Source organism: Rana temporaria, chromosome 1 (assembly GCF_905171775.1).
Source record: "Rana temporaria chromosome 1, aRanTem1.1, whole genome shotgun sequence".
In the NCBI taxonomy this organism is placed as follows: domain Eukaryota; kingdom Metazoa; phylum Chordata; class Amphibia; order Anura; family Ranidae; genus Rana; species Rana temporaria.
This window is the reverse complement of record NC_053489.1, coordinates 89,750,763-89,763,600: the sequence shown is the minus strand read 5'-3', so window position 1 is coordinate 89,763,600 and position 12,838 is coordinate 89,750,763. Positions and strand designations below refer to the sequence as shown.

Sequence of the window (12,838 nt, the reverse complement as noted above, 5' to 3'; positions counted from 1 at the left end):
GAGCCCCAACCTGGCTTCACCCCTCTCTCTCCTGATTGGTTAGCTGACTTTGATTGACAGCAGCAGCAGCCAATGGTGCCGCTGCTGTGTCTCGGCCAATCAGAAGGGAGAATCTCAGACGGCTCTTGTGGACATCACTGGGCAGAGAGGGACCTCGGGTAAGTGTTAAGGAGGCTGCTTCATACAGAAGGCTTTTTAAGTTAATGCATAGAATGCATTAAGATAAAAAACTTTCTGAGTTTACAATCCCTTAAGGCTCCATGCACACTGGACTTAAAAAACGTCGATTCTACAGGCGTTTGACGTTTTTTTCTCCTGCCTCTAGAAGCACGTCTATTGTGCTCTATGTGTCTTTGCACATTATTGACTGCTACAGGCGTTTTCTGTCAGGGACGTTCAGAGGCAAAAAACCTTCTCTATCGCGTTTCCTGGAGGAGTTTAGGAGCTGTAAAAACGTCAGTCTCTCCTAAACTCCTCTTATCTCTTCCGAACGTCAAGTGCCAACGTTTTTTTAGGTGTGTTGTGGAAGTAAAAACTTTTGCAGAGGGGAGTGTAGTGCAAAAAACGCCTATAAACTAAACTCTCATAGACTCGCCTAAACTCTCATAGACTCGCCTAAACTCTCATAGACTCGCCTAAACTCTCATAGACTCGCCTAAACTCTCATAGACTCGCCTAAACTCTCATAGACTCGCCTAAACTCTCATAGACTCGCCTAAACTCTCATAGACTCGCCTAAACTTTGTACAATATGCTTTCATTTTGCGTCTTTTATGCCACGTTTTTCAAGCTAAAAACGTTGACGTTTTTTCTGCTCCTAGTGTGCATGGAGCCTTAAGGTTTCTCTGCTGTCTCTTGGCAACTCAAAGTTTCAGATCACTCCATAAATTTTCTAAAGGGTTAACTCAAAACCAAAAATGTAATACATATATTGCAGCTTACCAATCATTTTATGTGGTGACTGCATAATTTTTTTTTCTTTTTTTAGGCTTTTTTTTCCCACTCTGTTTTCACCTGGTGATCGGGCCAGTAACACACCTCCTGTATTAGAGTGCCGCCACTCCGGATGAAGGAGCACAGGGGACACATGTGGGCAGCAGCATTGTCAGTCTGGGGGAGCGGAGTGTAAGATGCACTAGCAGATTTAGATACACTAACTAGTTGGTTCCAAACTATGGTCCTTGCCCCCCCCCCCCTCATCCACAATGTGCCTAGAGATACCAATCTTATAATATAATTCCAGGGATGCTACATTTTGAATATTTTTGTTTAGATTATTTTGTGAATCAGCACTTTAACATCTCCTGAAGAAGTGGACCAAGTCCATGAAATGCGTTGAGCCACAAAGAATCAAACTGTTTTCTCCTACTATGTTTTGCTTTATCACAACAATGTTTTAACATTTGGATACTTTATGATATACATAGATTAATGTGGAAAATCCTTTTTTTGATTATTGATATCAAATAAATGGTGTTTTTAAATATACTGTATGTTGTGCCTCAAAAGTCTTAGTGCACATTTTTATATCTTTTGTGTGATAGTATTAAGGCTGGTTTCACACTGAGGCGTGCAGCCGCGGTGACAGTATAGCCGCGCTACTTGTAGCGCGGCTATACCGTCGTATTTACCGCGATATTCGGGCGCTAGCAGTGAGGTTTTAACCCCCGCTAGCGGCCGAAAAAGGGTTAATACTGCCTGCGTTGCGGGCGGTATTACAGCGCTTTCCCATTGATTTCAATGGCAAGGCGCGGTATAGGAGTGGTGAACACACCGCTCCTATACCGCGGTAAAGATGCGGCTAGCAGGACTTTTGGAGCGTTCCTGCTAGCGCACCGCTTCAGTGTGAAAGCCTTCGGGCTTTCACATTGAAGACTACAGGGCATGATTTTTCATGCGGTATAGCAGCGCTATTTTTAGCACTGTACCGCATGAAAAACGCCCCAATGTGAAAGGGGTCTAAGGGATATGCCACTATTCTTTTAATAATTTAATTACATATTTACATAGTAGGTGAGGTTAAAAAAAGACACAAGTCCATCAAGTCCAACCTATGTATGTGATTATATGTCAGTTTTACCTTGTGTATCGTTGGTCGTTCAGGTGCTTATCTAATAGTTTCTTGAAACCATCGATGCCCCCCGCTGAGACCACCGCCTGTGGAAGGGAATTTCACATTCTTGCTGCTCTTACAGTAAAGAACCCTCTACGTAGTTTAAGATTAAAACTCTTTTCTTCTAATTTCAATGAGTGGCCACATGTCTTGTTAAACTCCCTTCCGCGAAAAAGTTTTATCCCTATCCTTACTAGATGCACTAATGAATTCAAGCCAAACCAGCTACACAATAAGTTACAGCAAGGTTTTTTTGCTTTTGCGATAAAGGTTTTACATGAATAAATAAAAAATGATCATTGTAAGCACCCCTCCCAGCGGTAAATGGTTTGTCTCAACACTCTGATACATTTGCAGGAGAGCTTATTCTGTTGAAAAACAAAAAAGACATACTGGCTAGATCACAAGGTTAAACTAGAGGAAAGAGATTCTAAAAAAGAAAACGAATGCAGCAACCACATCTAAGTGGTAACAAAATACAGGAAGAATTCCACGCTGTCTAAATGTGAGCAGCTGACACTACCAGTGAACAAAGTAAATACAAAACGAACATAAAAAAGTGCAGCGCATATACATCAAATATACACTTGTATGTTACAAATAGTGTCCAACAGTGAATAAACAATAAATAAATCAATATATGGGTCACCAAATGAAATGAACAATCACTAATAAATGTTCAAAAAAAGTGTTGATAATCCCTATATTCTGGAACGTGAAGTGAGAGAAACTGCCACCATCCAATATAGAAGAGGCTTACCGAAGGCAGTGAACCCAAAAGAACATGGGCTAGATTCAGATAACCCGCCGTAACTTTGTGCGGGCATACTATGCCGCCGTAACTTAGTGAGGCTGGGGCTGGATTCACAAAGAACCTGCGCCGTAATTTATGGCGGCGTGGCGTAAATCTGCCGGCGTAAGCGCGCCGAATTCAAATTTTGAAGAGGTGGGCGTGTTTTTTGTAAATAAAACATGACCCCACGTAAATGACATCTCTAACGAACGGCGCATGCGCCGTCCGTGAACGTATCCCAGTGTGCATGCTTCTAATCACGTCGCAAATAGTCAATGCTTTCGACGTGAACGTAATTTACGCAATATATTTATATATTTATTCGCAAACGTCGCAAAATTTGACGCTGTCCCGACGTCCATACTTAACATTGGATACGCCTCACATAGCAGGAGTAACCTTACGCCGGAAAAAGCCTTCCGTAAACGACGTAAAAAAAATCAGCCGGGCACACGTACGTTTCTGAATCGGCGTATCCAGCTCATTTGCATATTCTACGCCAAAATCAACAGAAGCGCCACCTAGCGGCCAGCGTAAATATGCACCCTAAGATACGACGGTGTAAGAGACTTCCGTCGGTCATATCTTAGCAACATTTAAGCGTATCTCAGTTTGAGCATACGCTTAAAGTTGCGACGGTGCGGATTCGGACTTACGACGGCGCATCTACTGATACGCCCGTCGTAAGTGTTACTGAATCTAGCCCCATATGTTCAAAAGGGTCAACTGGACATGGTATGAACCACTGGAAGAACTAGATCCTCTGCTGCAGTTCCCGAACAAACGATACCCACACCAATCAACGTGAACAAGAGGGTGCTTCGATGATAAGTAGCTTCCAGGTGGAGACCCAATGAGGGCCGGGAAGTGGAGCCAATGAGATGTAAATTGAAGGAAAAAGAAAAGCATAATACTGTATATAAATGAAATTTAATGTAGGTAGGAACACTTACATTTCGAAGGATAAAAACAGCGCTTGTAGGTAAAAACGGCAGCAGTGGAGTCCCCCGACAGGTTTCGCAACAAAGTGCATTGTCAAAGTGCATCACCCCAGACGATGCACTTTGTTGCGAAATGCGTCAAGAGACTCCACTACTGCCGTTTTTACCTACAAGTGCTGTTTTTATCCTTCTTAATGTAAGTGTTCCTATCTACATTACATTTCATTTATATACAGTATTATGCTATGTACCCTTTTCTTTTTCCTTCAATTTACATCTCATTGGCTCCACTTCCCGGCCCTCATTGGGTCTCCACCTGGAAGCTACTTATCATCGAAGCACCCTCTTGTTCACATTGATTAGTGTGGGTATCGTTTGTTCGGGAATTGCAGCAGAGGATCTAGTTCTTCCAGTGGTTCATACCATGTCCAGTTGACTCTTTTGAACATATGTTCTTTTGGGTTCACTGCCTTCGGTAAGCCTCTTCTATATTGGATGGTGCCAGTTTCTCTCACTTCACGTTCCAGAATATAGGTATTATCAACACTTTATTCACTTTGGACTTTTTTTGAACATTTATTAGTGATTGTTCATTTCATTTGGTGACCCATATATTTATTTATTGTTTATTCACTGTTGGACACTATCAGGCCCGGACTGGCTATAGGGCACACCGGGCATATGCCCGGTGGTCCGCGGGTCGGTTGCGGCCCTCGGCGGGCCGCATGTCACATCTCCTCAGGGGTGTACCAAGGGGTTGCAGGCCGAGAGGGGACACCCAGTTTACCCGATAGCAGAGATCCCCCACCCCCAACAGAGCGCCAGATAGAGAGAGATGAGCAGGGTGATTTCTCCCCTCCCCTTGCTGCCCGCAGGACCAGTTAGCGGATAGGAGCTGCTTCTTCTCCTCCCCCTCCTCTCGTCCTCCCCTCATGTGTCTGCCCCGCCCACTCTCCCCGACACACACTGTTCTGCTGCCTAAAGGGATGTGGGTGAGAATATTCAAGATAAAGCCAAACAGAAAGGAAAGATGGAGTCTGATATCCATCCATCCATCCAGTCAGTCAGTCCCTCCTGCCTCTGAGTGAGTACTGTAAACTGATGTAAGGGTGTCCTTCATTCCCTTCTCTCTCTCTCTTCACCTTTCTTTCTTTCTCTCTCCCTATTATCTATCTTCCTTTCTATCTATCTATCTATCTATCTATCTATCTATCTATCTATCTATCTATCTATCTATCTATCTATCTATCTATCTATCTATCTATCTTCATTCCCTTATTTCTTTCTCTATCTATCTATCTTCATTCCCTTCTTTATTTCTATCTTTATCTATCTATCTATCTATCTTCCCTTCTTTCTATCTTTATCTATCTTCCTTACTTTCGATCTATCTATCTATCTTCCTCCCTTCATTTCTTTCTTTCTATCTTTCTCTATTTTTTTTTTATCTATCTTCCTTCCTTTCTATCTATCTTTATCTACCTATCTATCTATATCCATCTTCCTTCCTCCCCTTCTTTCTTTCTATCTTTATCTATCTTCCTTCCTATCTATCTATCTATCTATCTTTCTTTCTTTCTCTATCTTCTTTCCTTCCCTTCTTTCTATCTTTATCTATCTATCTATCCACCATCCTTTCTTTCTATCTTTATCTTTCTTTCTCTCTATATTTCTTTATCTCACCCCACATCCCATCACAAAACTTCGCCCCCCCCCCCCCCCCCGGCTGCTCAGTCTAAAATGCCCGGGCCTATTTTTTGTCCCAGTCCGGGCCTGGACACTATATGTAATATATAGGCAGCCCTCAAAATTTACACTCCCCTGCTCGCATTTTGCGAGTAAATTTTGAGGGCTGGCGAGTGTGGGCTGCCTGGGAGCAGGGGGGGGGGGATCAAGCCGAGGAGAGTCGCCGCCCCCGTCTGGTTGTTCAGAGCGCGGGGAACATTACAGCTTTCAATTCAATAGCTGTGTTTCCCGCCGCGCGCGTCATATACAGCCCCTCCCCCTTGCCCAGGAAACTTTGATAGACAGATCACCCATCCAATCCTGAGATGGGTGATCTGTCTATCAAAGTGCCCGGACAAGGGGGGAGGGGCTGTATATGACGCGTGCGGCGGGGGAAAACACAGCTATTGAATTGAAAGCTATAATGTTCCCCACGCTCTGAACAACCAGACGGCGGCGGCTCCGGCTCCTCTCCTACCCAGCAAAGGTAGGCTGCAGCGGGGGGGACTCTGGCTGCAATGCGGGGGGACTCTGGCTGCAAAATGGGGACATTTTGCTGCATTGGTAGACATGGGCAGGCTGCATTTTTGGGTAGGGATAAAGTTGTTGTTAGTATTTATTTTTATAACTTAATTCTGCATAAAACATTTAAGTGTCATTTCATGACATTTATGAGGGCGAGTCTAGGGGCGGGATTAGGTGACGGGACATGGTAGGGGTTGGGTGGGGCAACTGATGGAGAGTACTTCTTGAGGCCTGGCTAGTAGCTCAGGACTTGAAATTTTGAGCCCTGATATAGGTGTCTATTTATTGTATATTCGCTGCACTTTTTTATGTTAGCAACCGCATCTAAGAATTGGTAAGCTGTAACATAACAAATGTTTATATTTTTAGCTTAATACCACTTTAAACACGCTGTACTTCTACAGCACAAGCACATAAGTAGAAGAGGGCCCTTCTGAACTCTGCACTGTCTGATGATGTTCAGCCTTGATCCCAGGCAATCTAAAAGCAAGGTGTTACAGTGTAATAACTAGTTCCACGTAAACAGAGAAAACCAGGGCAGGAGTTTCATTAGGCAATTTCCAGTGATAATAAAAGAAAATGCTATTTTTATGAACTGTGACATGAGCTCATGAAACGCTGGTAAAAAAAAATGTGTCGTGTTGCGCTGCTACGCTAGCTGACGTCAGCCAAGCAAAGTATGTTTTCTGGGCAATTTACTGCTGGAGCACTAAAAGGAAGTGGCTGAGCGGAGTTCTGCTTATAGAAACGATCCTGTGGAAAAGTCAACCTAATCAATAAGTATTCTAACAGCAAAGAAAATTGGTTCATATTCTTCCCAACACAAGCCTGCCAATAAACCATACAGCTTATGGGAAATCCAATGAGAGGGTTACCTCTTCTTTTCCAGCGGCTAGCAGAATATCCTGGTTCTGGGAGATTACTAAGAAACATAAAATAAATAGTAGTTAATATTTTCGTTTCCATGGGAACATATTGACAGAAGACAGCTTCTCAATTTCCTCACTGTCTATGAAATCAAGACACATGTGAACTGTGCCAAGAATGACAGCATCGCCCACAATGTGTTGGATGTCACAAATAAGTGAAGGACCTTAACCATGGAGGCCTTTTAATTGGGAAGTAGCTGGTATTTTCCAACCCACGTTAAAAAGAAGGTTAACAAGGAAAAATTGATTAATGGATTTTTTTTTTCTATGATCCCAGCATTTGGAAGAGGATGCAATCTATTCTTGTTAAATCTTCTCACTGTCTCCATAAAATCACATGTATGCTCATCAGATTGTTGAGGTCATCGGATAAAGGGCAGGTCTTATGGGAAACATTACTAAAATATTTAGGCCAGAGTGAGCCAGACACAAAGCAGCACAGAAGCAGTTCTACGTGAACAATTAAACAACTCAGGAAAATATTAGAGCACACATTTTTTACCCATGGATTCACTAGACCGGTTAAGGTTATTGGGGTGTGATTAAGAAAAAAAAAATGTTTATAAGCAAGAAGGGCTTTAAGTTAACCATTTCAAGACCAGGGGCAGATCCACATACATTTGCGTGGGCGCAGCGTATGTGAGATACGCTACGCCGCTGTAACTTACTTTGCAAATCTTTGAATCCTAAAAAAGAATTTGCGCCGTAAGTTACGGCGGCGTAGTGTATCTCTCGCGGCGTAAGGGCGCGGAATTCAAATGCGGCGAGTAGGGGGCGCGTTTCATTTAAATGAAGCGCGTCCCTGCGCCGAACGAACTGCGCATGCCCCGTCCGTCAAAACTCCCAGGGTGCATTGCTCCAAATGACGTCGCAAGGACGTCATTTTTTTCGACGTGAACGTAAATGGCGTCCTGCCCCATTCACGGACGACTTACGCAAACGACGTAAAATTTTCAAAATTATACGCGGAAACGACGGCCATACTTAACATTGAGTACGCCACCAGATAGCAGCTTTAACTATACGCCGGAAAAAGCCGAACAGAAACAACGGAAAATAATGCGATGGCCGCTCGTACGTTCGTGGATCGTCGGAAAAAGCTAATTTGCATACTCGATGCGGATTACGACGTGACCACCCAGCGGCCGTCGGAAAATTGCATCTTAGATCCGACGGCGTACTAAGGCGTACGCCTGTCGGATCTAACACAGATGCCGTTGTATCTTGTTTGGTGGATACCAAAACAAAGATACGACGCACAAACTTTGAAATTACGCGGCGTATCAACAGATACGCCGGCGTAATTTCTTTAAGGATCTGCCCCCAGGCATTTTTTTTATTTTTTACAAGTAAAAATACGTATTAGAAAACAATAAACCGCGCTAGTGACCCCCCCCCCCCCCCCCGCCCTCTGACCCTAGGCAGCAGCTGGCGTGCGAAAACACAAAGACAAAGTAAACAAAAGAAAGCCGCGCCACAAACAGTCTATTTAGTTACACAGTCTATGAGGGTGTAATTTGGTCCGTAGTTGATTAGATGGCACTTGTATGGACACGGGTTATTCAGATACAATCCTGGCAATGGTAACTCCTACGTTCCACACCACCCAGTGACACATATGCACAAAGTGACCCTCCACCGGAAAGAAAAGCCGCTTACCAGAAGGCAAGCGGTTAGGGCAGATGGCTATAACCCAGCCTAGGCCTTTAATCCTTGGATATTTTCACCAGGAAGCCCTCCGTCCCCTGAGCGTGATATTCCTCAGCTCCACCGTTTAAATATGGACGAGAAAAGAGGCGCACATAGCGTAACTCTGTGACATACACTTTTATTTAAAAAAGGATAAAATATACTCACAAACGAGCGTGTAAAATCAGCATAACAGTAAAAATTGCCGGCCGGCATACAGGAGCTCTACTCCTTGGCGTGGTGACGTCACTGCGTGATCCTCCCAGACGCGTTTCGTCGCTAATTGGACGTTGTCAATGGGGGTAGGGCCATGCAGTAAATCACCATCTATAAATAGACCCACCGCCTGGTAAACCTTGCCCATACTTGGACCGCACATCGCGCAATGTGCGGTCCAAGTATGGGCAAGGTTTACCAGACTAAAGATGGTGCACCTGAACTCAGGAGACAGCCGTTCACAATAGGCGGTGGGTCTATTTATAGATGGTGATTTACTGCATGGCCCTACCCCCATTGACAACGTCCAATTAGCGACGAAACGCGCCTGGGAGGATCACGCAGTGACGTCACCACGCCAAGGAGTAGGGCTCCTGTATGCCGGCCGGCAATTTTTACTGTTATGCCGATTTTACACGCTCGTTTGTGAGTATATTTTATCCTTTTTTAAATAAAAGTGTATGTCACAGAGTTACGCTATGTGCGCCTCTTTTCTCGTCCATATTTAAACGGTGGAGCTGAGGAATATCACGCTCAGGGGACGGAGGGCTTCCTGGTGAAAATATCCAAGGATTAAAGGCCTAGGCTGGGTTATAGCCATCTGCCCTAACCGCTTGCCTTCTGGTAAGCGGCTTTTCTTTCCGGTGGAGGGTCACTTTGTGCATATGTGTCACTGGGTGGTGTGGAACGTAGGAGTTACCATTGCCAGGATTGTATCTGAATAACCTGTGTCCATACAAGTGCCATCTAATCAACTACGGACCAAATTACACCCTCATAGACTGTGTATCTAAATAGACTGTTTGTGGCGCGGCTTTCTTTTGTTTAAAAATACGTATTGTTTGCTAGAAAATTTCTTAGAACCCCCAAACTAGAATATTTATATATATATATATATATATATATATATATATATATATATATATATATATATATATATATATATATACACATACACACACACACACATACATATATATATATTATTATTATTATTATTTTTTTTTGGAACCCTAGAAAATAAAATAGTTGCTATTTTTTTATGTCACACAGTATTTGAGGTTTATCAAATGCATTTTTTTTTAGAAAAAAACTACACAATGAATTTATATGCAAAGAAAAAAACAATATGTAACCCAATGTTTGGTAAAATATAAAAGATGATGTTATGCCAAATATATAAATACCCAACATGTCACGCTTTAAAATTGCGCACGCTCGTGGAATGGCGACAAACTATGATACGTAAAAATCTCCATATGCCACGCTTGAATTTTTTTTTTACAGGTTACCTGTTTAGAGTTACTGAGGTGGTCTAGCACTGGAATTATTGCTCTCGCTCTAATGTTTGCAGCAATACCTTGCATAAGTGGTGCGAACACCATTTACATATGTGTGCGTGAAAATCCAGATTTTTTTTATCTTTACACTGACCCTTTATTTTTGTATCACTTTTATTCCTATTACAAGGAATGTAAACATCCCTTGTAATAGAGAGTAGGGATGGCAGTTTCTCTTTATGAGGAGATATGGGGTCTAAAAATCTCTCCTCTACCTCTAAAACCAAAAAAAAAAAAAAAAAAAGATATCGTTTGCGTTAAAAATATTTTTTTATGGGATCATTACTGGTAAAAGCGGTAAGCCCAAGAAACAGGCGAGCGGCGGGGGAACCACTCCCCACTGCTTCTGAAAGTGATCCAGCAGCTATTTAGCTGCTTGGACCATTTTTTTGTTAAGAAACCCAATCGTCGGTTGAAAAAAAAAAAAAAATACTGGGGTTATGGCTGAAGCTAACCACTTTCAAGCCACAATGGCCCGGATTCAGATAGAGATACGACGGCGTATCTCCTCATACGCCGTTGTATCTCTGAGTTCCGACGGTCGGATCTATGCGGCCGATTCATAGAATCAGGTTCCGCATAGATCTCCCTAAGATCCGACAGGTGTAAGTGACTTACACCGTCGGATCTTAGGCTGCAATCTCCCGCTGGCCGCTAGGTGGCGTTTCGTTTTTTGTACCCTACAAATATGCAAATGAGGAGTTCCGCCGATTCAGAAACGAACGCCCGTCGCTTTTTTTTTACGTCGCTTGCGTTTGGCTTTTTCCGGCGTATAGTTACCCCTGCTATGTGAGGGGTATCCTATGTTAAGTATGGCCGTCGTTCCCGCGCCGAGTTTTACATTTTTACGTTGTTTGCGTAAGTCGATTCAGAATACGGCCGGACGCAAGTTACGCTCACGCCGAAACCAATGACGTCCTAGCGACGTCATTTGGAGCAATGCACGCTGGGAAATTTAGCCGGCGGCGCATGCGCAGTATGATCGGCGCGGGGACGCGCCTGATTTAAATAGTACACTCCCCCTAGCCGTGGAATTTGAATTCCGCTGGGGGATTTACGATACGCCGCCGCAAGTTTTGAGGTAAGTGCTTTCTGAATACAGCACTAGCCTCAAAAACTTGCGCCGGCGGATCGTAAATCAGATAGATTACGTGGATCTAAAGATCCGCTAATCTATCTGAATCTACCCCAATGTATATATACGTATTGTGGTTGCCAGTATAAAAAGGAAGAAAAAACGGTTTACAAGAACACTCCAGTCAGCATTCTCAGCCACCGGCTAGGACTGCTGATCGGGAGTCGGTCGTTTGCTGGTTTTCTAGCATGCTCGTACGACAAAAGACGGCCAAATAGCTGGCTTCTGTCAGACTGGATGCCACACACACAGGCCAACAGTCGGCCATTGCATCTCTTTTTTAACCGGCCGATGTAGCCCAACATTTGGCCTGTGTGTACTAGGCTTTAGGCTGATCTTACGCATACTACAGTCTTGTTGTACAATCTAAATAATGAGAATATGTCTTAACAAAAAAAATACAGCTGGTTTTAAATGCTCTGTTTGTTGGCCAAACCCCCAGCCGTTTTAAAAGGCAAAGTTCCAACACTTTTGAGTTGTGTTAAAGCTTGCCATGAGCTCTTCTCACCCATATTTCTGCTGGCCCATCACTATGATTGGCTGCCTCACTGTCCAGTAAGAATGTGTGGGAGGCAGAACGCCTTGGGTTTGAGCTCAGTAACTGGTTATTTGTTGTCCAGCTCAGTCTACATTCTAAAAAGAAAACATAAAAATAAATAAATAATAAAAATGCCATAAAACTATCCCCTATTTTGTAAACGCTATAAATTTTGCGCAAACCAATCAATAAACGCTTATTGCGGTTTTTTTTTACCAAAAATATGTAGAAGAATACGTATCGGCCTAAACTGAGGAAAAAAATAAGTTTTTTTATATATTTTTTGGGGATATTTATTATAGCAAAAAGTTACAAATATTGAATTTTTTTTAATTGTCGCTCTATTTTTGTTTATAGCGCAAAAAAAAAACGCAGATGTGATCAAATACCACCAAAAGAAAGCTCTATTTGTGGGGAAAAAAGGACGCAAATCTTGTTTGGGAGCCACGTCGCATGACCGTGCAATTGTCAGTAAAAGCGACGCAGTGCCGAATCGCAAAAAGGGGCCAGGTCCTTTACCTGGATATTGGTCTGGGTCTTAAGTGGATAAAGAAGGTAAACTTATGATGGTAGGAGATTTAAATCTGAGTATAGACCCACGGGTAAATACCACAGGGGGCCCCTCCCGTTATATATCTGAAAGACAAAAGGTGGTAAAAAAAAGCTGCTATTAGAGTATCAGCTGGTAGCAGGGCCGGATTAACAATGGGGCTGATGGAGCTGCAGCTCCAGGCCCCTTTCTCAAGATAGGCCCATTTGCCCAAAAAAAAAAAAAAAAAAAAAAATTTTTTTTTTTTTTTTTTTAAGATTTTTTTTTTCTAAGATCGAATTTGGGGGGTTGTAGCTCGATGACCAGAGGTCACAGAAACCCCACATTTTGGGGTAGGCATGGGA

General features: G+C 43.0%; 1 protein-coding gene across 1 annotated transcript in view; it reads right to left on the bottom strand.

Moving 5' to 3' along the window:
- The window catches only part of CENPK (centromere protein K), a 69,310-nt gene that overhangs the window by 24,221 nt on the left and 32,251 nt on the right, over positions 1 to 12,838 (bottom strand). Inside the window, exon 6 of the mRNA XM_040340236.1 lies at positions 6,973 to 7,019. Coding sequence (XP_040196170.1) covers positions 6,973 to 7,019 — 47 coding nt within the window. The remainder of the gene's footprint in view (positions 1 to 6,972; positions 7,020 to 12,838) is intronic.